The sequence below is a fragment of the Marmota flaviventris genome, chromosome 16, assembly GCF_047511675.1.
Source record: "Marmota flaviventris isolate mMarFla1 chromosome 16, mMarFla1.hap1, whole genome shotgun sequence".
NCBI classification, from domain to species: domain Eukaryota; kingdom Metazoa; phylum Chordata; class Mammalia; order Rodentia; family Sciuridae; genus Marmota; species Marmota flaviventris.
The window spans coordinates 20,447,568-20,471,398 of record NC_092513.1 but is presented as its reverse complement, the minus strand read 5'-3'; the positions used below and the strand labels follow the sequence as shown (position 1 = coordinate 20,471,398).

The following is a 23,831-nucleotide window of genomic DNA, read 5'->3' as shown; positions in this document are numbered from 1 at the left end:
GAGGTAGGTTCACACATGCTGGTTTTGGGTCTTTACATCTGTTTGTATGAACGCCCTGTTTCTGGGCTGCCTGACTGGGCCCCCAATCCGTGGTGGTCACTGCCATTCTTCCCTGGGAATCAAGGTCCCCAAGGGGTTTGTTAAATCCCATCCCAGGCCCAGCTGCCTTCTGCAATCCTGCATCTGCTCTGGGTACCAGGAGCTGGCTGCGAGCCCAGGAGGGCCGGCTCCGCGTGGGACCGGCGACTAAGGAGCGCGGGAAACAGGTGGCGGGGAAGCTGCCTGCTCGGGACGCCTCAGCCTGGGAGGGCCTTCTCGGGAAGCCGGAGGCCGAGCTCACGTGCAAAGACCAGGACGAGGGGCCTGCCTCTCAACGACAGGAACCCAGGCTGCTGTCGCCCCCCAGTCCCCTCCCCACCGTTCGCCTCCTACAGCCCCGCGCTAGGGTCGGCCTGTGGGCTGCGCAGAGTGGCTGAAAAACGGCGGCGACTGAGGCGAGGACGGAGGCGGGGGAGTGGGGCGCTGCGACGTGGACCGAGTCCAGAACCGCCCCTTCCCAACCCAGAGAGCAGACCCGGCAGAACTCCACGTTCCGCGATCTAACGCCCCAGCACCCCCGCCCGGGGCCCCCGCCCGCGCCCGAGCGCCGCGCACGCGCACCGCAGGCCCGCGCCATGTTGGGTCGGTTTGAAGGCGAGCGCGGGCGTGGCTGGCGCTGTGACGGCGGCGGAGGCTGCGGGCTGGGGCGCCTGAGGTGATGCTTTGTCGCGTCCCCTGCATTCCGTAGCAGGTCTGGGCTTTCCGCGGAGACTGGTGGAAACGTGCGTTTTTTGAACCTCATTTGGGTCCTTCGTGGGTGAGTTAGGCGGGAAAGAAGGGCGTCTTTTGAAGCGGCGCCCCATCCTCAGACCGCCCGAGGGAAAGGCTAACGGACGGGCGCCCGCAGGGACGGGGTAGAGGCCTCGGGAGGGGGGGCGCGCGTGGGGACGTGGAGGAACGCTAGCGGGCGGGGCCGGCGGGAGAGGGGCCCGGGCTTGCGCTTTCTGGGTGGTCGCCCCGGAATGCCCGCCGCGGCGCCCTGCATTAAAGGTTTCGGAGTGAAAAGCCACTGAAGCCGGGGGCCGGGGTGTTGGAGAAATCGGGCGGAAAGTTGAGACCCGTCGCGCTCCGAATGCGCGGATGCCGGCCCCGGAGGTAGCGCCGGCTGCCGGGGCTTTGCACGTCCCGTCTTCCTGCTGCAGAGTAGAGCAGCGTTCGCCTCCGTAGCTTAGGAACTGGGAGCCGCTTCTTGGCTTCTTAACACGGAACATTCTCTGTTTTGCATCAGGTTTTTTTTTTTGCTCTTAAGCTCTTAAATTTTGACGTTCCCTTGAGCATGATGGATTTGCTTTGGGATATTCGAACTGAAGTGATTATGGAGGAAATGGTAAGACGCTCGGGCTTTGCTTAAAGTGCGTGAGATTCGAAATGATCCCGCGGTTGACGTGGGGAGAAGGGGGTGGGGATCTGGATAGTTGAGGTTTGTTGCTCATTGGTGGAAGCAGCGTGGCGGTTGCAGAGGAATTTATTCAAAGACCCTACCTACTTTTGCATAGGTCTGAAAACTTTCCATAAAATAGAAATTAAATTGTGGATTCTCTTGTCGTCACGCTTGTGAATTAAAATGACATGGTGAATGTCATCACCCACTTATGAAGAACCATAACCCAATTAGTTAAGGTTTTGTAAAATAAAATCGTAACCTGTTATATGTTCAGATAAGGCAGGGGGACGTCAGTTAAACTTAGGGAAGTAAATTTTCTTGTGCATTTAAGCCATTCTGTGGAGATCTCCCTATATCATGACATTTCAAGGATATGGAAGAGGCTAAATAGTCGTTTTCTTATGTTCTGTTGTCCGAACACTGTCAGAATTCTGGAAAGGCATGCTCTGAGGCTGTGGACAGGAGGTGTTATTACCATCTCTTTGATTAAAACTTTCTATAATTTAAAGGCAAATTTGACAGTTGCTAAGGTTACATTAAAATGCTATTGTGACTTAAATATTTCCAAAATTATAGCCAAAAAACAAACATACTGACTATAACATCATAGCATGTTAAGTGTTAGACATTAATTCTTCTTTTTTATTATAGAAAATTCTTTACTTCTCAACAAATGTCATATCATGTTCTGAGTTTTAGTGCCTGTTCATTCTGTTTTTTTCTTGGGTTTTTAAATATAGTTCCTATTATTCCTGTAATAAGTTGTTTTAGTAATAAAAAACCCCATCAAGATGAATACATTAAGTTAATTTCACATGATCTAAACTTATTTTGAAAGATGAGCTGAATCTGGTCAACATAAAAATTGAAAATAGGATGGTATTAAAAAAATGTTATTTTAGCTGGGCATGGTGGTGCACACCTCTAATCCCAGCTACTGTGGAAGCTGAGGTAAGACAGTATTGCAAGCTTGAAGGCATTCTGGGTAAATTAGGGAGACCCCCTCTCTCCAAAAAAAAAAAAAAAAAAAAAAAAAAAAAAGGCTGAATGGTGTGGCTCAATGGTAGTGTGCTTGTCTAGTGTGCAAGTGTGCATGAGTTTGATCCCCAGTTCTGTCAAAAAAAGGTTATTTTAGGAAAAGTTCAGATTGTTAGCTCATTCTGAAGTAAGACTTATAGTTTATTTATATTTTGTGTTCGTTAGTCTTTTTTTGGGAGAATGACTGAAGTTTCATCTTGGCATTTACAATTTTGAAAGTGGATGTTTTTCTTTTTGCTTCCAATGGTTAATGACTTTAAAAATGTATTGGAAGTTGGTAGGTACAGTTGTAGTCTCCTCTATTCAGAAGACTGAGACAGGAAGACCTCTTGGGCTCAAGAATTCAAGGCCAGCCTGGGCAACAAATTTCTTTTTTCCTTTTCATTGAGTACCTACTATTTGCAGTGAATGGTTGTAAGCTTATGATTTATTGTATATAAGGGAATGTTAGGTTTGTGATGTCATAGAATATGTCACCATTAGTAAACAGACTTTCATCAGTGGTTTTTATGACTTTAAATGTGAGTATTCTTTCATTGATACTTCTCATGTATATTCTCAGACAACTTTTGTATACATACTTCCAGGCACATAGTAGCTGCTTAATAAATGTTTTCTACATCATTGATGAAAGAATTTGTAAAATACTAGGAAACCTACAATGCCTGAAAAGGAGTTTCTATTATAAATAACTGATTTTATTTCTTAAAGAAAAATTTTAAGTTAGTGTATTTAGTAATTTTCTCTGTATATCATCATTATTCCTTTTAATTGGTGCCTTAACTATTTGTTTTCATGTTACAGTTGTCTTTAAGGAAAATGGATAAAAGTAACCCATGTTGAGGAAGCCATGGCAAAATCAAACACAAAGCACAGAGTTTGTTCTCAGGAATCTTCAGTCTCTTCCCTTCTGGCAAGCTGCAATCTGAATGGTGGTAATTCTTCCAACTCTAATGGCCCTTTTCACTATAAGGATAAACTGTACAGTTCTGCTTCTCAGGCTCTGCAGGCCTACATTGATGATTTTTATTTAAGCCAAATATACTCTGATACAAGCACTGGAAAAATTAGCAGTGATAAGAGATCTGCGAATGTGCCTCAATTCTCCAAATATATTTATAAACCAAACAATGGTATGCTTTTATTTGTTTTCTTTGTCTAATAATTTGAAGCATTTCAGAGATCGACTGTAGTCTTATAAAGTTAAACTTTTTTTTTGTTATGTCAGAATAAAAATAACCTATAGTAAAAAAAAATCTGAATATTTTTGTGAAATGCTTACATAATTCTCTGGTTCTCAGAAATTTTCAGCTTAAAAATTCCTCTTTGACCTTGCAAGGGAAGTTGATGAGTCTAAGAGCAGGTAGCTCCTAACTTAAGTCATTTTACTATCTTGTAATGGATAGAGTACTAATGTGCTTTTTGGCTTTCATTAACTAGCTTAATGACCTTAAAGTGCACCCTTTCTAAGTTTATACTTGCTCAATTTCAATTGATAAGATAGATCTGTATTAGTCTTTCTGATCTATATCTTATGGAACAATAATGTTCAAAAGATAAAGAGTTTTCTTGATAAAACTTCCACGAAGACAAGTTCATATAATGCAGTTGCTGATAAACCAGTTAGCATTTTATTGAGCACTTACAGAAATAGGCCTAGAATAGAAAAAGTTTGCATTAAATTCTTAGTTATGAACAATATTTTTCAGAAGAATAGAGTTAGAACACCTGTCTTCTGTGTTGTAACCATGCCTTTGCAGGGTAAGAGAGAACAAAAATTAATTTTTCCACCTAGTTGAACCGCATATTTTTCTAAGTTACAGCCAATATTGAATGAACCATGTTGATTTGATTGTATTAATTCATTGGGTATGTCTAGATGAAGAAAATTGAAGAAATCCTAAAGTAAAAAACATGGGGAAATTTAGGTGATTGGAGAGAAATGTATAGAAATTAAACATTGAAGAGATGTGAGAAAGCAAGCATGTTCTGTTTTCTTAACCTGTATCTTTTATACATTCAATTAAAACTTTAGTGAGGATAATGAGGTGACAAAAACAATTCTCAGTTCCTTAATTCTTGTTTACTGTTGAATGTTACTAAGTATAGATGATAAAGGAAGATAAATTGAACTATGTTTTATTTTTCAGCTTTTGAAAATCTTGATCACAAAAAGCACTCAAACTCCTTATCATATAGAAGAGAGATTGTTAATGACATAGATTCCATTAGCCTAACAACTGATGATCTGTTAAGACTTCCAGCAGATGGATTATTTTCTTTTACTGATGTTGGACCAGTAAAACTATGCAAGAAAAACAAGAAATGCACTGGAAGACTGGGTTCCTCGGCCATTAAAAAGCATCTGAATTTTCAAGATTCCTGCACTTCCATGGGCAAGGATAACTTAGTTACACGTGTTGTAGACACAAATATAAATGGAAAGCAATGTAGTAAACTAAAAAGCCCAAAACTTATGAATAGGACCAATAAATGTATTTTTGAATCATCTTTATCTTTTCCCAAGAAATCATCATTGAAAGAGAGTTCACAACACAGTCTTGAAAAGAATTATCCAAGATGGCTCACTAGCCAGAAATCTGACCTCAATATTTCAGGGATAAGTAGTTTACCTGATTTCAAATACCCAGTCTGGCTCCACAATCAAGACTTGCTACCTGATGCAAGTAGTCAAAAGGTTTATAAAGTATTTAAAGAAGACCATTCTTCCCCTAGACATAGTTATCAGGCACAAAGAACTTCTTGGCTTACAAATAAGTTAGATTGTTGTGAATATTCTTTTGAGCCCTCAAATTTTTCAAATTACTTGAGTGATGATAAAGGATTAGTTAATGAATACAGATGTGATTCTGAACATAGCCAATGTCAGTATGAGAATCCACTTCTCTCAGGACAATCCAAAAAGCCATTCAGTGGTAATATTTTGTTTTTAGTTTTTTGTTTTTGATTTTTTAAACAAAAGGAAGTACTGAAAATTTGGACTAATATCTAGGATCTTTTATGTTTTATTTTTGCTGTAATGATATATGTCTTTAGAATGCTTTTAACCTTAATTTAATGTAGATTCTTTAGGTTTATTTTTTTCTCCCCTTTTTTCTTTGCTTGAAGTGTTAACATTTGGTATAATTTGCTGTTAATGTCTTAATTATCTTAAATCTTGTTGCCTTTGTGAGATTTTGTAGTGCTTTCCATTTGTTTTTGAAGAATTAATATAATATTTTTAAATTAGGTGACAAAATTGAACTGCTTATCCTGAAGGCCAAGAAAAATCTGGATCAGTGTACTGAAGAATTACCAAAGTCTGTGGAAAAGGATGATAGTCCTTGTTCATTAGATAAACTTGAAGCTGAAAGATCATGGGAAAATATTCCTGTTACTTTGTAAGTGACAATGGAAAAGCTGTTCAGTTTCCCAAATGAAAAATGCTGTGTGAACATCAGATTTATTTTTTAAATAACTTAATGGTAATTAATAATAACTTTGTAATTCTGTAGAATGCATCCTTCAGTGTTGGTTACTTTAAATTGCAGTGTTCATTGTTACCACAAGATGGTGTAATGTTTCATACCCATAGGTACATTATGTAATTTCTATCTTTGTTACATATTCATTTTGTTTCACTGTTAAATATTGGTATATGTCATTATGAGGGATTAGAACCAAAAACAGTTAATTTGCAAATGGAGAATTGTTAGGCAATTCTTGTTCCTTTTTTCAATTTTAAGCTCCACCCCTCCCCATGTTCACTAAATATATATCCTTATATTTAGTTATTCATTCCTTTTCATTTATATTTTACATTATCTTTTAGTTACCATTTTCCTTAAATGATGAGCATTTTCTTATATGGTCTATCATTTAGGTTTTTGTAGTTTCTAAAATTGTTTTCATTTGTTGTTTTTAATTTTTCTATCTTATAGTTTCTCAGAATAATTCTAAAAATGTTTACCTAGCCACCTGAGAGTGTGAATGTGGAGTTAGAATTTGGAAAGTAGGAAAGTTTTTATTGTTAGTGATGTTATTACATTTGGACTTACCAGCAATGCATTATTGGTGACATATCATGCCTTAGGCTCTTATAAATTATTATTGTTGTTGTTGTTATCATTAGTTTCTGTACCAGGAATTGAACCCAGGGGTTCAATTGAATCACTGAGTTTCATCCCTTGCCCTTTTTGTATTTTATTTAGAGAACAGGGTCTTGATAAGTTGCTTATGATCTCCATAAGTTGCTGAGGCTCGCTTTGAAATGGCAATCTTCCTGCCTCAGCCTCCTGAGCTCCTGGGATTACAGATATCTGCCACTGTTCCCAGCCTCTTCTAAATTATCTTTAGTTGTCTGGGCTTTCATTTTGTTAGAGTTTATTAATTCCTGGGTTTATTTTTGATTACTTCTAAATTAAATACCTAATTTTTGAATGTTGACACTGATTGTAATTCCAATTTGGATTCCCATCTTTGCCCTTTAGAGTTGGAGAAAAAAATAACTGCTCTGAAATTGTTATGAAGAGTCAGTTGGTTAGAGTGTTAAATTACTTTTAGTACAATTTGTGACTAAGGATGAACATTTTTATAAGTCGTAGTAGCGATGATGATCATCCAGAATATTTCATTTTCTTCTTTTAGCTTAATTTCTTGAATTTGGTTTGGCCTACCAATCTGCATACAGAGTAGTTCAGTTTTGAAGGATCAGTTAACATTTTGATGCTTATATTTGTAGATAAAACAAATCTGTTTCAGATTGACAAATTATTATCAACCTGACATTAGGCTGAAACAAAATAGAACGTGAAGCAACTAAAGGTAGAATTCTAAAAGGAAGAATATAATCATAACAGTTAATTGTTTTTTAAACAACTTTTTATTATGAAAAATTTCAAACAAATACAAAGGTAGAGGAATAACATAATTAATTCTGCATTAATAATCACATCATCTTCAGTGATTGGGTGTGAAAATGTCTTTTTACAACAGTTGGTTGATGGATATATAAACTTTATTGGTAAACAATAAGGGAAAAGACTACTTAAAGTGAGAAAAAGCTTATGGTAAATTAGCAATTGAATATGCCAATAAAGAAGTGCTTTTTATAAAGAAATAATATTAGCACGTGACATTTAAATTATATAAAAAGATTCTCAGATCTCTGAGTTCTTGAGAGTTACATTCTTTTTAGTGGTATATGAGTAACAAATGGAATGAATAGAGTGCTGAGAGTGCTCTTTCCTCTATTACTTAATCATTAAGAAAAAATTAGTATTTATAGTAAATGTACCAGCTTCATAGAGAGTTAACACTGTGATTTTTGCATTACCTTTAAGTAGTGACAAATGTGGAAACTGAAGTTCTGACAAATTACCTAAGATCATATTATGAAATGGGATTGGGATTGTGCTCAGGAATTTTAATTTCAAAAGTAATCCTTTTCCCAGTATAATCTATAATCTATCCACATGTAAAAACCAGTTCTGGAGGGGTGGTCTGTCCTATCACCTTGAAGTGGGAGAACATCTAACTGCCATTTCAGTAGAAATTTATGGAGTTGTGGGATTTTTTATTATCATTGGGTAAATAGCTTTAAAAATCTTTTTATTTGTTTGTGGTGCTGTGGATTGAACTCAGGGCCTTGCACATGCTAGACAGTGCTCTACTACTGAGCACACTGACCCCCAGTCCTAACAATGTTTAATTGGAAAAATGGACTGCTCAGTTTTTTTGGCAGGGGTCGGGGTACCAGGGATTGAACTCAGGGGCACTCTTGAGCCACATCCCCAGCCCTATTTTGTATTTTTTATTTAGAGACAGGGTCTCACTGAGTTGTTTAGCACCTTGCAGTTGCTGAGGCTGGCTTTGAATTTATGATCCTCCTATCTCAGCCTCCCGAGCTGCTAGGATTACAGGTGTGCACCATTAGCACCCGGCTGTACTGCTCATTTTAAACAGTGAGTTTTTAATGACTGTTCTGTGGTTAAGGGCTTATTCATTTAGTTGAGGACTTGTATCTTCAGTTTCTTTTTAAAGTTTTTCTTCAAAGCTTGAAAGGTGAATCAGGAGGACGGGGGAGGGGGGATTGGATTGGATTCTAGTATCAATTTAGGGAGAAGATAGAGGAATTACCATCCAACATTGATGTGAGTCATATTCATGATGGTTATTTCTTGGTGACCACTTGCATTTGAAAATCCTTAAAGTAATATATTGTATAATTTTTGGAATTTGGGAACTTAATTGCTGTTTTATATCTTTTCAATCCTGTTTAGCAAATCTCCTGTTCCTGTTAATTCTAATGATAGTCCTCGACAAACTTCAAGTGAAAAGTATGCTAAAGAGGTTCTTGAAGACTTTTTAAACAATGATAATCAGGTGAGTGAAATTAAATCTTAACTTATTAAAAGAAGGGTTATGACTAATATATAGTTATTAATTTCTAAGTTCTTAGGTGTTTTACAACAAGAATAGCCCAGATTCTCAACACACATCCATAAAACCATAACTCCTTTTAGAATTATTGGTAATTTTATTTTAATATTCTAAAGTAGAAGGACCTGGGGTTGAATTCTGCAGATAGGCTAAATTATTATTATAATGTTTGTTTGTTTCTGGAAAACATGTAAATAGACCATTATACAGGAAATTTTATTTTCTCAGGTCAGTAGAATATTGAGGTTTGTGTTTCTAATATACATTTATAAATATTTTAAAATAGAAAATGACAGATCTACATTTTGAAGTAGAAACTAGCTGTTGTGTGAAGCATATCTTGAAACTACCTAGAGAAGGAGCCGGGAACCTAATTGGGAGGCTATTGCAGTCTTTTGGAATTGGAAGAGTAATGACTTTGATTAGAGTTGGCATGTTGGAGGTGGTCACAAATTGTTAGACTTGAGATATATTTTGAAGATAGTCCTGATAGGATGAATACAATATGATTGAGCCAAGCAATATAGGGGATTGGTGGTGGCGTTTATTTAAAGAAGGAGTACTGGTCGAAGAATAAGTTTGGGAGTTTGTTTTTTTTTTCAGATTAAGATAGATGAGTATTAATACTAATCAATGATACCCTAGCCCCCTTGCCCACACATACACAACCTCACTACCAGGATCATTTTTGTTTTTTTGAGGTTTGCTTTGTTTGAAATTTTAAATGTATAGAAAGTTGCAAAAATAATATAAAAATTTCTGTGTTCCCTTCTCCCAGAGTCCCATAATATTAACAACTTATATAACCATAGTACAATAATTAGCAGGTCATTGTCTTAGTTACAGAACTCTTCAGTGTGTAGCTTTCACAAGTTTTACTCAATGACCTATTCCAGGTTCCACTCTGGGATCCAACATTACATTTAGTTGTAGTGTTTCCTCAATTGACTTTATTCTGTTCAGCTCTTTAGTCTTTCCTTGACACACTTGAAAAGTACTCATCAGTGTTTTTGTAGATAGTTTGTTTGTAGAAGTTTTCTCATGATAAGGATGGGGTTGTGCATTTTTGGCAAGAATACCAATGAAGTAATATTGTGCCTTTTCAGTGCATTATTTTAGATGGTTGACAGTATGTATGTCATTGATAATAATATTGACATGTTAACAGTAAAATAATAGTAATATAACAGTATAATATTCTGTTCATATTGATGGTGTTAAACTTGAGTGCTTGATTAAGGTGGTATTTATTAGCTTTAGTAAAGCTACCATTTCCCATTATAATTAGTATGTATCTTAGGGAAGGTACTTGGAGACTGCAAAGTTATATCCACTAATTTTAATATCATTGGTGAATCTTGTCTTCAACATGTATTAATTGAAATTCTTGTGTAATAATAGTTATGCCTTCTCCCCTATTTGTTTATGAAATTATTGACATCAATAGGGACTCAGATTTTTTTTTTAATTCTAGTTTTATAATACAAAATTATTTATATTGTTCAAATTGTTACAGTTTAGGACCATAAGAGTTCCTTGCGCTTAGTTCCTGTGTCCTTTTGACATGCCCCCATTCTTTTTCGAGCTCTTCTCTGAGGAGCTGTGGTTGTTTTTATTAGAAAATGGTATTTAGAAACAAAGAGCTAGGCACTGGATGTGCTTATTGCTGTTGGATTGTTATTCATTCTAGACTCAGCAGGCTGATGGAAGCATGTTTATACCAAACCATATGTTATTACACATCTATGTTTCTATACCTGTATATGTGTATATAGATATATATAAAACCAGGAGTTCATACTGATACTTAAGATTTTCAGTTTAATTCTACAAGGTTTGGTTTAGCTTTTCCTTATTTTTATTTTTTTGGTACCAGGGATTGGACTCAAGGGCACTCAGCTACCGAACCACATCCCCAGCCCTTTTTTAATTTTTTATTTTGAGATAGAGTCTCACTAGGTTACTTACTAAATTGCTGAGGCTAGTTTTGAACCTACAATCCTCTTGCCTACACTTCCTAAGTCACGGGATTATGGGTATACATCACCCATGCTTTCTTCTTTATTTCTAATTATTTTCTTCCCAACTAACTCCCTTTAGTGTGGTTGTATTTATTTATTATACTGTTGGTAATTTACTATTACATTTTGGGCTTCCCTCATGTTCCGTTTAATTTAAATTGTCTGTTTTTTGAATGTTTGAAACATTACTATGGTTCTGAGAGAGATAAACAAAAAGATGTACCCAGAGACATTGATTACTAGAGTCTTGTTTTGTTTTTGTTTTTTTTTTTTTTGTTACTGGGGATTGATTCCAGAGGTGCTTGACCACTGAGCCACATCCTCAGTCCTTTTTTATATTTGATTTAGAGGCAGGGTCTTGCTGAGTTGCTTAAGGCCTCTCTAAGTTGCTAAGGCTGGTTTGTGATCCACCTGCCTCAACCTCTCAGGCCTCTGGAATTACCAGCATTCACCACTGTGCCCCACTTTGTTACCAGTTTTAATGACAAATCTCATATATGTATATGTGTGTGTGTGTGTGTGTATACATGTATATATATAGTATATATATCACAATACCAACATTTATTAAGCCAACTGAATCATTATACTCTGCTTCTTTTTCTTCTTAAAATTTGAAATTTATATATATTTATAGCAAAAAATATATATACATTTGCCAGTTTAACCAAACCTTTTTTTGTGTGTCTGGTGCCAGATCCTTGCACATGTTTGGCAAATACTCTGTCCCTGAGCCAAATCCCCACCTGCTTTTTAAATTTCATTTGGAGATAGAATCTTGTTAAATTGCCGGGCCTGGCCTTGAATTTGTGATTCTCCTGCCTCAGCCTTCCTAGTATCAAGGATTATAGGCACAGCTGTACCACTGTGCTAACCTAGTTCAGCCCTTTTTAAGTGTACTACTGAGGCATTTAGTATTTGTACATAGTATAGCTATCACCATCATTCAAGTCCAGAACTTTTTTCATCTTCCCACATGGGAACTCTGTACCCATTAAACACTAACTCTTCATTTTCTCTCCCCCCACCCTCTGGTAAAAGCAACATTCTACTTTCTGTCACTGAATTTATTACTCTCAGAACCACATATATGAAGTGTCATATAATATTTTTCCTATCATGACTGGCTTATTTCATTTGACTTAATGTCTTTAAGATTCATTCATGTTGGAGCATATGACAAAAATTTCCTTTGTTCCTTAGACTGAATAATATTCCTGTGCATGTGCCACATTTATCTATTCATCCACATATGGACACTGGGGTTCTTCAGCTTTTTGCTATTATGGATGCTGCTATGAATATGAGTATGCAGATATCTGCTTAAGTTCTTGCCTTTGCTTCTTTTGGATATATACCTAGAAGGCAAATTGCAGGATCATAGGGTAATTCTGTGTTTAGAATTTTGAGGAATTATTATGCTGTTTTTCATGGTGGATGTACCATTTATATTCCCATACTCTGTTTCTTATATCGTGTTCATCTAACTGTGGGAGGATCTTTAAAATCTTTTTAGTCATTCTGCTTTCCTTGAATGTCTTACATAAGTCAAACACTTCCTATTTAAGTGAAGTTTAAATATTATGTATACTTGCATAGCCAATGCTGAAATATGTTAAATTACAGATATCTTCAGAAATTTATTTGCTACTTTGTGTATAGCCTTTAGGACATAGCAACTCATTTAAAATATGAAAAAATATAGACTGTTAAGGCTTTTTAAAAGAAGTTTTAAAATATCCCTTACAAATTATCTTAAGAGAATCCTGTCCACCTTATTTGGCTAAGTGCTGTTGCCTTTTTTGGACACAGGTAAGGTCAGTGATAAATGAGATGTGATATTTAGGTAGTTCTTTCACCTGAAGAGGTGAAAGGTCAGTATTCTCTTTATGAAAACATACATGTAAGTTTGCGGAGAAAGCTATATTTGGAATTTTAGTCCTAACTCAGCTGATAACTAGTATCATTTACATATCTGAAACGAGCATGCTGGTTTCCCTGCTCTCTGAAGATCTTTTCCATCATAAAAAACTGTAATTTTAAGCCTATGAAATTAATTTGTTTAAATATAAACATTTACTATTCATTTTGAAAGAGTAGGGATTAGAAAGAATATGCCAAACTTAATCATATTATCTCCAAATAGCTTCATCTGGGGACTGGGTATGAGGAAGTGGTTAAGTTACAATTTTGATTTTTTAAAACACTTTAATGTACATTATTTAGATTTTTGTATTAATTTTATTTTGGGGGAAAATAACACAAAATAAAACTCTTATTAAATTCTCTCACATTTGACATTTGAATGGTCTACTATTATCTGTTTTAACTGTAGAGCTCTACCCTTTCTGGAGGCAAACATCATGGTCCTGTTGAAGCTTTGAAACAAATGTTATTTAATCTTCAAGCAGTACAAGAAAGTTTTAATCAGAATAGAACTACAGATCCAAAAGAAGAGGTAAAAGTAAGCAAAAACTTGACTTATAAATTGAGATCTGGGCTGCTATTCTATAGGGGATGAATTTTCTTCATAAAGGTATAGTTTTTAAAGTCTGAATTCTAATTCTGCCACTTACTAGCAAGTAGAACATTTGTACATATCATTTCACCTCCTTAGTTTCAGTTTTAATATATTTTTTTAAATTGACAAATAAACATTGTGTATATTTTTGGTGTACAACATGATGCTTTAAAATATGTATACACTGTGGAATGGTTAAATTGAGTTAATTGACATATATTACCAACACTTAAAATATACTGCCAATAATTTTAAGTGTGCAGTGCATTATTATTAACTATAGTTACCATGTTGTACAGCTGCTCCCTTGAATGTATTTCTCCTAATTAAATTTTGTATTCTTTGACCAATACCTTCCTATCTACCAACTACCAGCCATTGGTAACCACCATTTTACTCTACTTCTGTTAGTTGGACTTTTTTGGATTCCACATATAAGTGAGATCATGTAGCATTTATCCTTTTGGACCTGAGGTTGTTGAGAAGTTGAAACAAATGATATAAAGTACTTAATATAGTGCTTTGCAACTTACTGGTAAATACTCAATAAATGTTAGCTTTGTTTTGGTTGTCATTGTTTTGTTGTTATAATAGAGTTTTATGAAATTCAGTTTTTAATTTTTTTTAGTTGTAGATGGACACAATACCTTTATTTTATTTTATTTTTTTAATATTTGTTTTTTAGTTGTTGATGGATCTTTATTTTATTTATTTGTATGTGGTGCTGAGAATCGAACCCAGTGCGTCATGCATGCTAGGCAGACTCACTACCATTGAGCCACAACCCCAACCCCAGTACCTTTATTTTATTTGTTTATTTTTGTGTGGTGCAGAGGATCGAATCCCATGTCTTTACCATTGCGTTACAACCCCAGCCCTAAAATTCAGTTTTTAATGAGTGGATCAGCTCTTGAGAACTACTACAACCTATTCATTTGAATTATATTTTAAAATTTTTCTCCCAACATTCTAATAATCATAACATTAACATACAGAGTGTAACCCTGCTTCTTTCCCTTCCCCTTTTAAGCATCATTGAGATACCACCTTATTCAGTGAAGTTGTAATTTGAGGCAAAGATTTAATTTTTAATGGATGTAGAATTTTTTCTTTTTTAATACTTGTTTAGATATTGGTGGGCTTTATTTTGTTCATTTATTTGTATGCAGTACTGAGAATTGAACCCAGTGCCTCACACATGCTAGGCAAGTGCTTTACCACAGAACAACAACCCTAGCTCCTGGATGTATAATTTTTAATGTATAATTGAAAGATGAATCTAAGTGGTAGTTGTATTTTTAAAATAAAGGAAAAATAAAAACATTTAATGGTCTCTTAACTTGATGGTAAAATTAATTCTTGAAAATGGAGAAAATATATTTTTTATGTTTTTAATCATATTTTAATAGCATTTAATTTTGAAATTTAAAAAAATATTTTTTTTTTTTGCTTTTTGGTGTTTAATAATAGATTTCAGAGGATGATTTCTCTAAATTACAATTGAAGGAAAGTATGATTCCTATTACTAGGTCTCTTCAAAAGTAAGTATTCTTTACTAATATAGATACAAATTCAACTTAATCGACAGTCCTTTGACCAAAATTAGGATGGAATTAAGTAGTTTCAAAAATAGATGCATAGTAGGCATATTTAAGCTTCTTAGAAAAACATTTTCTGTTAAATCTGTTATTTCCTGTTTAAAATGTTCTAAGGACCTAATGAGATATCCTTAGACACTTAAAATATAACAGATATGAACAGCTCACTTTCTCTTTTAATTTCTGAGTAATAGCAATAATTTGAGATAGTATGTATGGATATCCTATAATAATAACTTGTGAAATGAATTTTTATAGTTTGTTTAGAATACATGTAATAGCAACAAATGTATCATTATTTGACATCTAAAATTATATACAAAGTATATATAAAGTATAATATTTGAATATAAAGATACATCTAAATTTCTTAGTTAAATTCTCTAATATAAAAGTGAAGAATATAAATCTTTTCTATGGTTATGATATTGACAAAAGAGAAAGCTCTTTATGAATTTGGTTGTGTGACTATGAAGTGTCCTCAGAAGATAGAATTACTGAGTTTAAGTTTAAGAAATAATAAGATAAAAAATTTTTCTCTTGTAACTTATTTCAAAACTTGACAATAAGTGAAGCTAACTAAATGTTTCCTACCTTTTTTATTTTCAAAATTTGCTTAGGATTCTGTTAAGTAAATAAGTAGTGGAAAAGTATAAACATAAGATGTGAACTTAGGACTCTAATTTAATTATATACATGTTTGGTAGAAATAATGCTTCTTTCTTTGTAGCTTGTCATTGTACTTGAATATGGTGTTTTATACTTAGTAGAAATCAGTGTATAATGACAGATTACATTTATTGAATATTTGAATGTTCTAAGTGCTATTGAGTATAATTCATTCAATCCTTAAGACCCTTTGAGGAAAGTACTATTTTTGTCTTCATAATATAGATTACGTAATTGTTATAGAGTATTAATAAATAAACTTGCTCAAGGTTGCAAAGCTAGTAAGAAGTAGCATTGGGACTCAGACAGAGTAGGCAGTCTGGATTGAAAACCTATTTCTAACACTAATGATAGTGTAAATTGTTCATGGAGAATAGGACCTTAGCTGATCATCTAGGATGAAGACATCATTCTGCTTTAGATTTTGAAGTGAATGATTTCAAGCTTTTCATTGCTGTTAAAAACATTTATATTGTACTTGTGTTGCAGACCCAAGTGTGTTTTCTGAGATAAAGTACGTATCTTAAGAGATCTTTTTCTTGGTTAAAAATAAACACTGGGCTGTAAGTCACCAAAAAAACTGATACTGATCCATATGTGCTTTTAGAGTGTGCTACCTACAAAATTCTACTTTTAAGGAGAACAAAATTCATGTTTTGTTAGATTGCATTTAGTTGTTGATTTTGTTGGGATAACAGGAGCAATCTTAAATTTGAAAAGTTTTGTCAGTAAAGAATTTGAACTGTTAGGAAGTAAATTCAGATGTTCAAAAGTGTGTCAGTATACTTTTCATTGTTTTTAGTCTGTAAATTGACTTTTTAAGGGTAATTAAAAATTAATTCAATTCCAGAATTATGCTTTCTAGGTTGCAAAGTATTCTGGTTAGGTATATGGTCATCTTTTCCATGTTTTATGGTTAGGATAATATACACTATTCACTCATATTGGAGAAGTCATTGATTTTCCTCCCACTCAATAAAAATGTGTTTTATTCACAACTGTAACTGACCTTAAAAGTGCTGTCACTTGTTAAGTATGATACAAATGATATGTTATTCTTTCTTCTTAGGTTACTTGGCAGATTAACTTAAAAATTGAATGTCAAAAATACAATTTCTAAATAAATGTTTATTGAAGATTAGGAAATTATTTTAACCCTCAAATATTCAGATCTCAAAAGTTTTATAAGGAATAGTTTTCAGTAGTTTGATATTTATATTATTCTCTTGAGTTCATTTTTTCTACTAATTTTGAAGTTAATAAACAATGTAAATCACCCTTTCTTGCTGTCTTCATTGGCTATTCAGTCCTTAATGTTGGTTTATAATGTATTCTATACTTTTTAATGAAGGGCCTTGCACCACTTATCTCGCCTGAGAGACCTGGTTGATGATACCAGTGGGAAACAGTCACCGAAAATGTGAAGAAGAAAATAAAATTGTCACCAAAATAAATAGTCACCACAGAACAAATATGTATTTTTTTTCCTATTACTTAAGCTGACAAAGTAAATACAAGCCATGCACTATTCTGTCATTGATTCAAGTATATTTCTTGAAGGCTGACCTTGAAAATGTTCATAAATTTGTGACCTATCTTCATTTTGTGCCTAAATAGTAGAATGTGAACTGAAGGACCCACAATTTATGTTAAAGTGTTACTTGATCTTGATCTTTAGACCAGGAAATGTGTAATATTTAAACATGGATGATTTTAATTCTTGATGTTTTTATCTATGCTTAACCTTCTTCAGTATTCCCTTTTTTTTTTAAAAAAAAAAAAAATATAGCATTCACTTTTAAGCAGCTTAAAGGAATACCAAAATTGTTATAGTTTATTTGGAAGTCTGTTACTTTTAAAATTTCAGAAATCAAATATCTCTAAGATATGTTGTATTTTTTTATGGTATCAGTTTAACAGTGGGTTATATAGAGCTAAAAGGAATTTTTTATTGTGACATCTAACAACTCATTCAACTAATGCTTTGATTCTATGTGAGATAATCTTTATAATACTTGACAGTTTACAAATCACTTTGCTGGAGACATTTGAACTTTATTAGATTATTTTCCAGATTTTAGTCTTAAGGTTAGGTATTAAAAACTGGACTTAGATTCCAGTTGCTTTATGAAATTTGAAACTAAACTTTAAAAGTGTGGAAATCAACTTGTGTATTTTAAAGATATTTTTTAAGAGTTGGGTTTTCTTTAAAGCCTCTATAGTCTTCAGAGTTTGACTCTAGCTAGAACTGAACATAGCTCTTTGATTTTTGTAATTTCTTCCAAGCAGGTGTTATAACTATTTATAATAAACAGGAAGCATTTTTATGAACAATTAAAAATTGTCATAAAGCATGACTAATATAACATATTGAACAGCCTAATGAAATTAAAGAATATCTGAACATATTTTCAAGTACTACATACTAACACTTTACCCAATGGCAGCATTTTTGCTAAGTAAATTTACTGTCAGGTATTTCTAAGCACATAGTATCAAAGAATTTTTTCCCCAAGATATTGTTTGTATTTAGTACCTTTGTTACAGAACTGAAGTGTCAAACACTAAAGACTAAATCCTGTGGGTTACCTTCTGCCCGGGAGGTTTTTTTGTTTCGTTTTGTTTTGTTACTGGGGATTGAAACGGTTACCGAAAAATGTGAAGAGGAAAATAAAATTGTCACCACAATAAATAGTCACCACAGGACAAATATGTATTTTTTTCCTATTGCTTAAGCTGACAAAGTTAATACAAGCCATGTACTATTGTATTTTTGATTCAAGTATATTTTTTAAAAAACTAACCTTGAAAATGTTCATAAATTTTGAGGGGCACTCAACCACTGAGTCACATCCCCAGCCATTTTTTTTTTTTTTGTATTTTATTTAGAGACAGGGTCTCACTGAGTTGCTTACCACTTTGCTAAGCTGCTGAGGTTGGCTTTGAACTCACAATCTTCCTGCCTCAGCCTCCAGATCTGCTGGGATTACAGGCGTGTGCCCCTGTGCTCAGCTATTTTTTTTTTTTTTTTAACTTTATTGCTTTGACTGGTTCAAGAGGCACTTACCAATAAAGTTATTTTGTTTACTTTGTGGAGATGTTTTTACCACTGACATTCTATTTTATAATTATGGTCTGTTGTGCAGCAAAGAGTTTGCATAACCAAATAGGGAATTACTTTGAAGATTATATTTGGCTAATTTTTTTTTAAGAGAGAGAGAGAGAGAGAATTTTTTAATATTTCTTTTTAGTTTTTGGCGGACACAACATCTTTGTTTGTATGTGGTGCTGAGGATCGAACCCGGGCCGCACGCATGCCTGGCAAGCACACTACCACTTGAGCCACATCCCCAGCCCTATATTTGGCTATTAAAAACGCAGATTTTCAGTGGGTAAACTTCAGGTGGATCTGGGTGGATCAAGTTCCAGGCCTTGTGATACCCTCCTTTAGACAAATTCTAAAGAAGGCAGAGATGATAAAGACATCAGGCAATGATTTCCAATTGCATGTTAGCTATATGTAGACCAACATAATATATACCATAGCCATAATCTCTTTGGAGATTGTGCTATAATGACTTTGAATAGTGCCAGTTTGGATTGTGCTCCTATTTGCAAGAATGTAGTTCCAATAATGAACAAGATAATCCTATTCTAAAATTGTATGTTATAACTAATATTTTAAGAAACTTTATAATACCAGTGGAGAGCAGTATTTTCACTTTTGTGTTAAATATGGAAAAGTTTTATTCTTTTACCTACAAAAAGGAATTTATAGGCTAGGCATGGTGCCACATGTCTATAATCCCAGTGGCTTTGGGAGGCTGAAGCAAGAGGATTACAAGTTCAAAGCCAGCCTCAGCAATTTAGCGAGGCCCTGAGCAACTTAGTGCTATCCTGTCTCAAAACAAAAAATTAAATAGGCTGCGGAAGTGGCTCAGTGTTAAAAGAACCCCTGGGTTCAATCCCTGGTACCCCCCCCCCCCCAAAAAAAAAGGAATTTATCAAAATCCATTCTTCTCAAAAGAAACATGTGACTCAACTAAAAAAATCTAAATAATAAATGTTCAGGAAATTCTGTACAGAAATGATTTAGTTACATGCTTAGTTAATATTTCAAGGTTTTTTGTTTGTTTTTGAAATTTTGGGAGGAAAGAGGGACCAGCAGTATGGAGACTGCTAAGTAGAGAATTAATTAAGACAGATAATGAGAACAGTTATATTTAAAAAATTATATTGTGAATACAAAATTTTATCAATTCTTTCACTGTTTTAGGTATATTGAGAAATTGTTAAATAGAAAAAAATTAACAAATTTAGTAAGATATTTCAAAAATTTTAATTGAATATGAAAAATGTATTTTACAAAAGCCTAATCCCCCAAATTTTTTGAGATCAAGGGATAAAGATATAATCAATATAGGAAGAGTTTAAGACTGAAACATGTTGTCATCATTATCAGCGTGAATTCTACTTTCAGTCTTTTCTGTGACAATTCTTTTCTCCTTCCTAGAGATTTCTGACAAAAATGAGGTTTATTTTTTGGACATATATCACTATAATTATGTTATTTCTTTTTGAAATTTATAAATGTGCAATGTTTTGGAATTTTGTATTTAATGGTTTATAATGCCTTGTTAAATTATATGTAGTTACAAAACAATGTCACCCAAAGATAAATCATGACAAGATTCCTTGTTTTTTCCTGTGGTTTGAATACACGGGATTGCTCTTACAGATGTGAATTTTTATTTGTTTTGTTTTGTTTCTGTTTCACCCTTTACTCCTGTATTTGAAAATCTATTTAGTTGAAGTACTGTCAGGAAATGAACTTGTCAAAAGGAAAGTAGCATGAAAAGAGAAAAAAGAAGCAAAGGCCAATAAAGTTGATAGTTTTTGAGCAAGTGAGAGTTTTTGAAATGTGCAAAACTGTATATGCTGTTCCATGTATAGATGTTTTATACTTGGTTATATGATATGTTGGATTGCATTGTCTGTTATGTAAGACTGGGTAAATCTAGGCCTCAACCTTGACTGGTTGTACAAGTTATATTGTTAGGTATTTTTTCCTGTGTTATTTCATATTATTCCTTCATTTTTGTTTTTTCATAATCCCATGTCTCTTGTGGGCAAAAAATCTTGGCTTTTTATTCTCCCTGTTTATTCTACATTGCCCTTATTCTAGACAGTAACACTTTTTCTCAGATTGAAACAACTTTATCAGTCATTTATTGCATTCATTGGGACTGGTTTATTTGTTTTCTAATGCCTATTCCTACCTTAAACTTTTCTCCCTGCTGACTTTTATAGGGAAACTAGACTGAGTGGACTTAACATTGTATACCACTACTCTAACTTTGCTGATTTATTTCAACAATTTGCCTTAACACTATTGTTTTACTCAGAATCTTGCAAACTTTCTACATGTCTCCTCATCTTTGTGCATATTATTTCTCACACTTGAAAATACAGATTGGATATCCCTTTTTCAAAATGTGTGGGGCCAGGAGTGTTTCAGATTTGGCATTTTTCAGATTTTCAGAATGTTTGTATAGACTTTAGGTTGAGCATTCCTAATCCAAAATTCCAAAATATGAAATGCTACCAAATCTAAAAAATTTTGAGCATTATGTCAGTGTTAGGATTTTCAGATTAAAGGTATTCATCCAGTTTTCATTCTTTTTTTAAAGCTTACTTTTACATTTGTTTTTTAAAGCTGTCACCGAGGTTTACCTTTCCTTTTTCAGACATTCTAACCATCTTCCAAACTTGGGTAGGTTGCCTCTCACTCATTTAGCTTTTGTTTTCCTTGCTTTGATGTTTGGATAGTTCTCCTTATACTTCTTCAGGAGAGGATAAATCTCAAAAAATGTTAGCTGATTGATTGTGTTTTATTTCTTTGATGATAGTACAGCTTCTATTTCTTTATATAATCAGGAAAAAGTAAACTCTGTTGTGTATAAAGTAGTCTTAGGTATTCATTGATGATTCTAAATGTAGCTTTCCGTATAAATTATGAATTTAAGACAAAAGATACCACATCCTTTACTTATATGATATTCTGCAAATCTTTTTATTTAAAAACATTTTGTCAGGCGTGGTGGTGCATGCCTGTAATCCCAGCGGCTCAGGAGGCTGGACAGGTAGATTGCGATTTCAAAGCTACCCTCAGCAATGGCAAGGCGCTAAGCAACTCAGTGAGACCCTGTCTCTAAATAAAATACAAAAAAAGGGCTGGGGATGTGGCTCAGTGGTTGAGTGCCCTTGAGTTCAATCCCTGATGCCAAAACAAAACAAAACAAAAAAACATTTTGATAACTATTTCTCTTATTATTATTAAAAACAATTTTAGCAAGTTAAGAGTAACAGATTTTCCACCAGCTCCCTGCTCCCACACACTCATAGCTTTCCCTCTTTTCATCATTTACTGCCAGAGTCATAGAGTTGGTGCCATTGATGAACCTGGCTTGTCATATCCTCACCCATTAGGGTTCACTCTTGGTACACATTCTGTGGATTTGGCAAAGATACAAATGACATATGTCTATTATAGTACCATACATACAGAGTAGTATTTCATTGCCCTAAAAATCATCGTACTCTTATTATTCATTCCTCCCTCTCTCGATGCTATGTAAACACATTTTAAGATGAAGTAAATTATACATATTTTGGAGACTTATTTCTTCCTTTTTTGATGCTGCTGCTGCTGTTCATTAAATAGGATCAGCAATTGTGTAAGTATTATGGATGTTATAAGCCTCTGACTTCTTGAGCCCTCAAACTTTAAGATTTTTAAAAGTGTTCAGTAGTTCACATTTCATGAAATCTGCCATCCATTTTATTTGCCCAGAGCTAAATCTAGAAAAATTTTAGTGACTCTTTTAGTCCATCTTTATTGCTGTAATAAAATACTCAAAACTGGGTAAATCATGAAGGACAGAAATTTCTTACAGTTCAGGTGGGCTTGGAAGTTCACTATCAAGATGCTGGCAGGTTCTGCTGTCTCTATTGAGGGCTGCTTTATGCTTCCAAGTTGGTGCCTTGATGATGCATCCTGGGAAGCTGGGGAGGATTTCTGTCTTGGTGGTAGAAGGGATGTAAGTTGAAAGGAACCAAATTCCTTAAGTTAAGCCCTTATATAAGGACATTAATACTAAACACCCGTCCAAAACTGTTGCATTGGGGATTGAGTTTTCAAAAACCTGGATTTGGGAGCACACGTTCAGACCCTAGCTTTGCATTGTGTTGCTTCTCTGACCCTGGCTTGGTGGTAACTGTCAGTTTAAGTCCAATCTAGACACCAGCTACACTGTGGTTTTAAATAAGGGAAGTTTGTTTAGTGGTACTGGGATTGGACCCAGAACTTCCCACATAGTAGACAAGTGTTACCACGGAGCTGTGTCCTTAGTCCGCAAGGGAGATTTAATATTAAAATATTTTAAACTAAGGGAATTTTGTGATACCCTAGAACTCAGGAAGAGAATCCAAGGAAAGACAAACTTGGAAGAGAATGGCCAGCTTCTGGGTTTAGAGTTTACTGTAGGAAGAATAGCTTAGCCTGTGGGATGGTAGAGGTTACTGGTTTGCACACACCACAGCTGAAGGGGTGCTGGAGTTGTCAGGAACCTTGGAGGGGGAGATGTCTGTTGGGAGTGTTGGGGACCGTGATCTCCTGGGCCAGGCTGTGAAGTCACTAGGGAGAATGGCAGGATCTTGGACTGTGGCTGAAGAGAGTGCTATCAGATGTTTTCACACCCATTCCTCTTAGTGATGCTGCAGCTGCCAGAGAGCAACAGGAAAGCCTCTTCAGGGTGACTTAGGAGCCTGAGGGTCTATAAATTGGCAACTCAAGTTAATCAGGTTTTAGAAAGGTTTTGGTGGGAGGGAACATCAAAAAAGATGTCTCAGCTGACCACTTCTGTCCTGTGTTTTGCAACATACTGCAGAGCCTGTCCAAGAAATGCAGACATATAGGAAAGGTAGCCATTTAAAAAACTGAAGAACAGTGAAAAGGTTTGAGCCATTATTTCCAAAACCCAATGAATATGATAACTTTC

General features: G+C 34.7%; 1 protein-coding gene across 1 annotated transcript; it reads left to right on the top strand.

Moving 5' to 3' along the window:
* The first annotated feature begins 693 nt into the window (after positions 1-693).
* On the top strand, positions 694-21,445 carry C16H18orf54 (chromosome 16 C18orf54 homolog). The gene is made up of 9 exons (XM_027949022.3): positions 694-856; positions 1,349-1,426; positions 3,326-3,654; positions 4,672-5,457; positions 5,772-5,922; positions 8,803-8,905; positions 13,319-13,447; positions 14,975-15,045; positions 17,123-21,445. Exons 3-9 carry the CDS (start codon positions 3,372-3,374, stop codon positions 17,193-17,195), a joined length of 1,596 nt encoding a protein of 531 aa, XP_027804823.2. The 5' UTR covers positions 694-856; positions 1,349-1,426; positions 3,326-3,371; the 3' UTR covers positions 17,196-21,445.
* Positions 21,446-23,831: the final 2,386 nt, after the last annotated feature.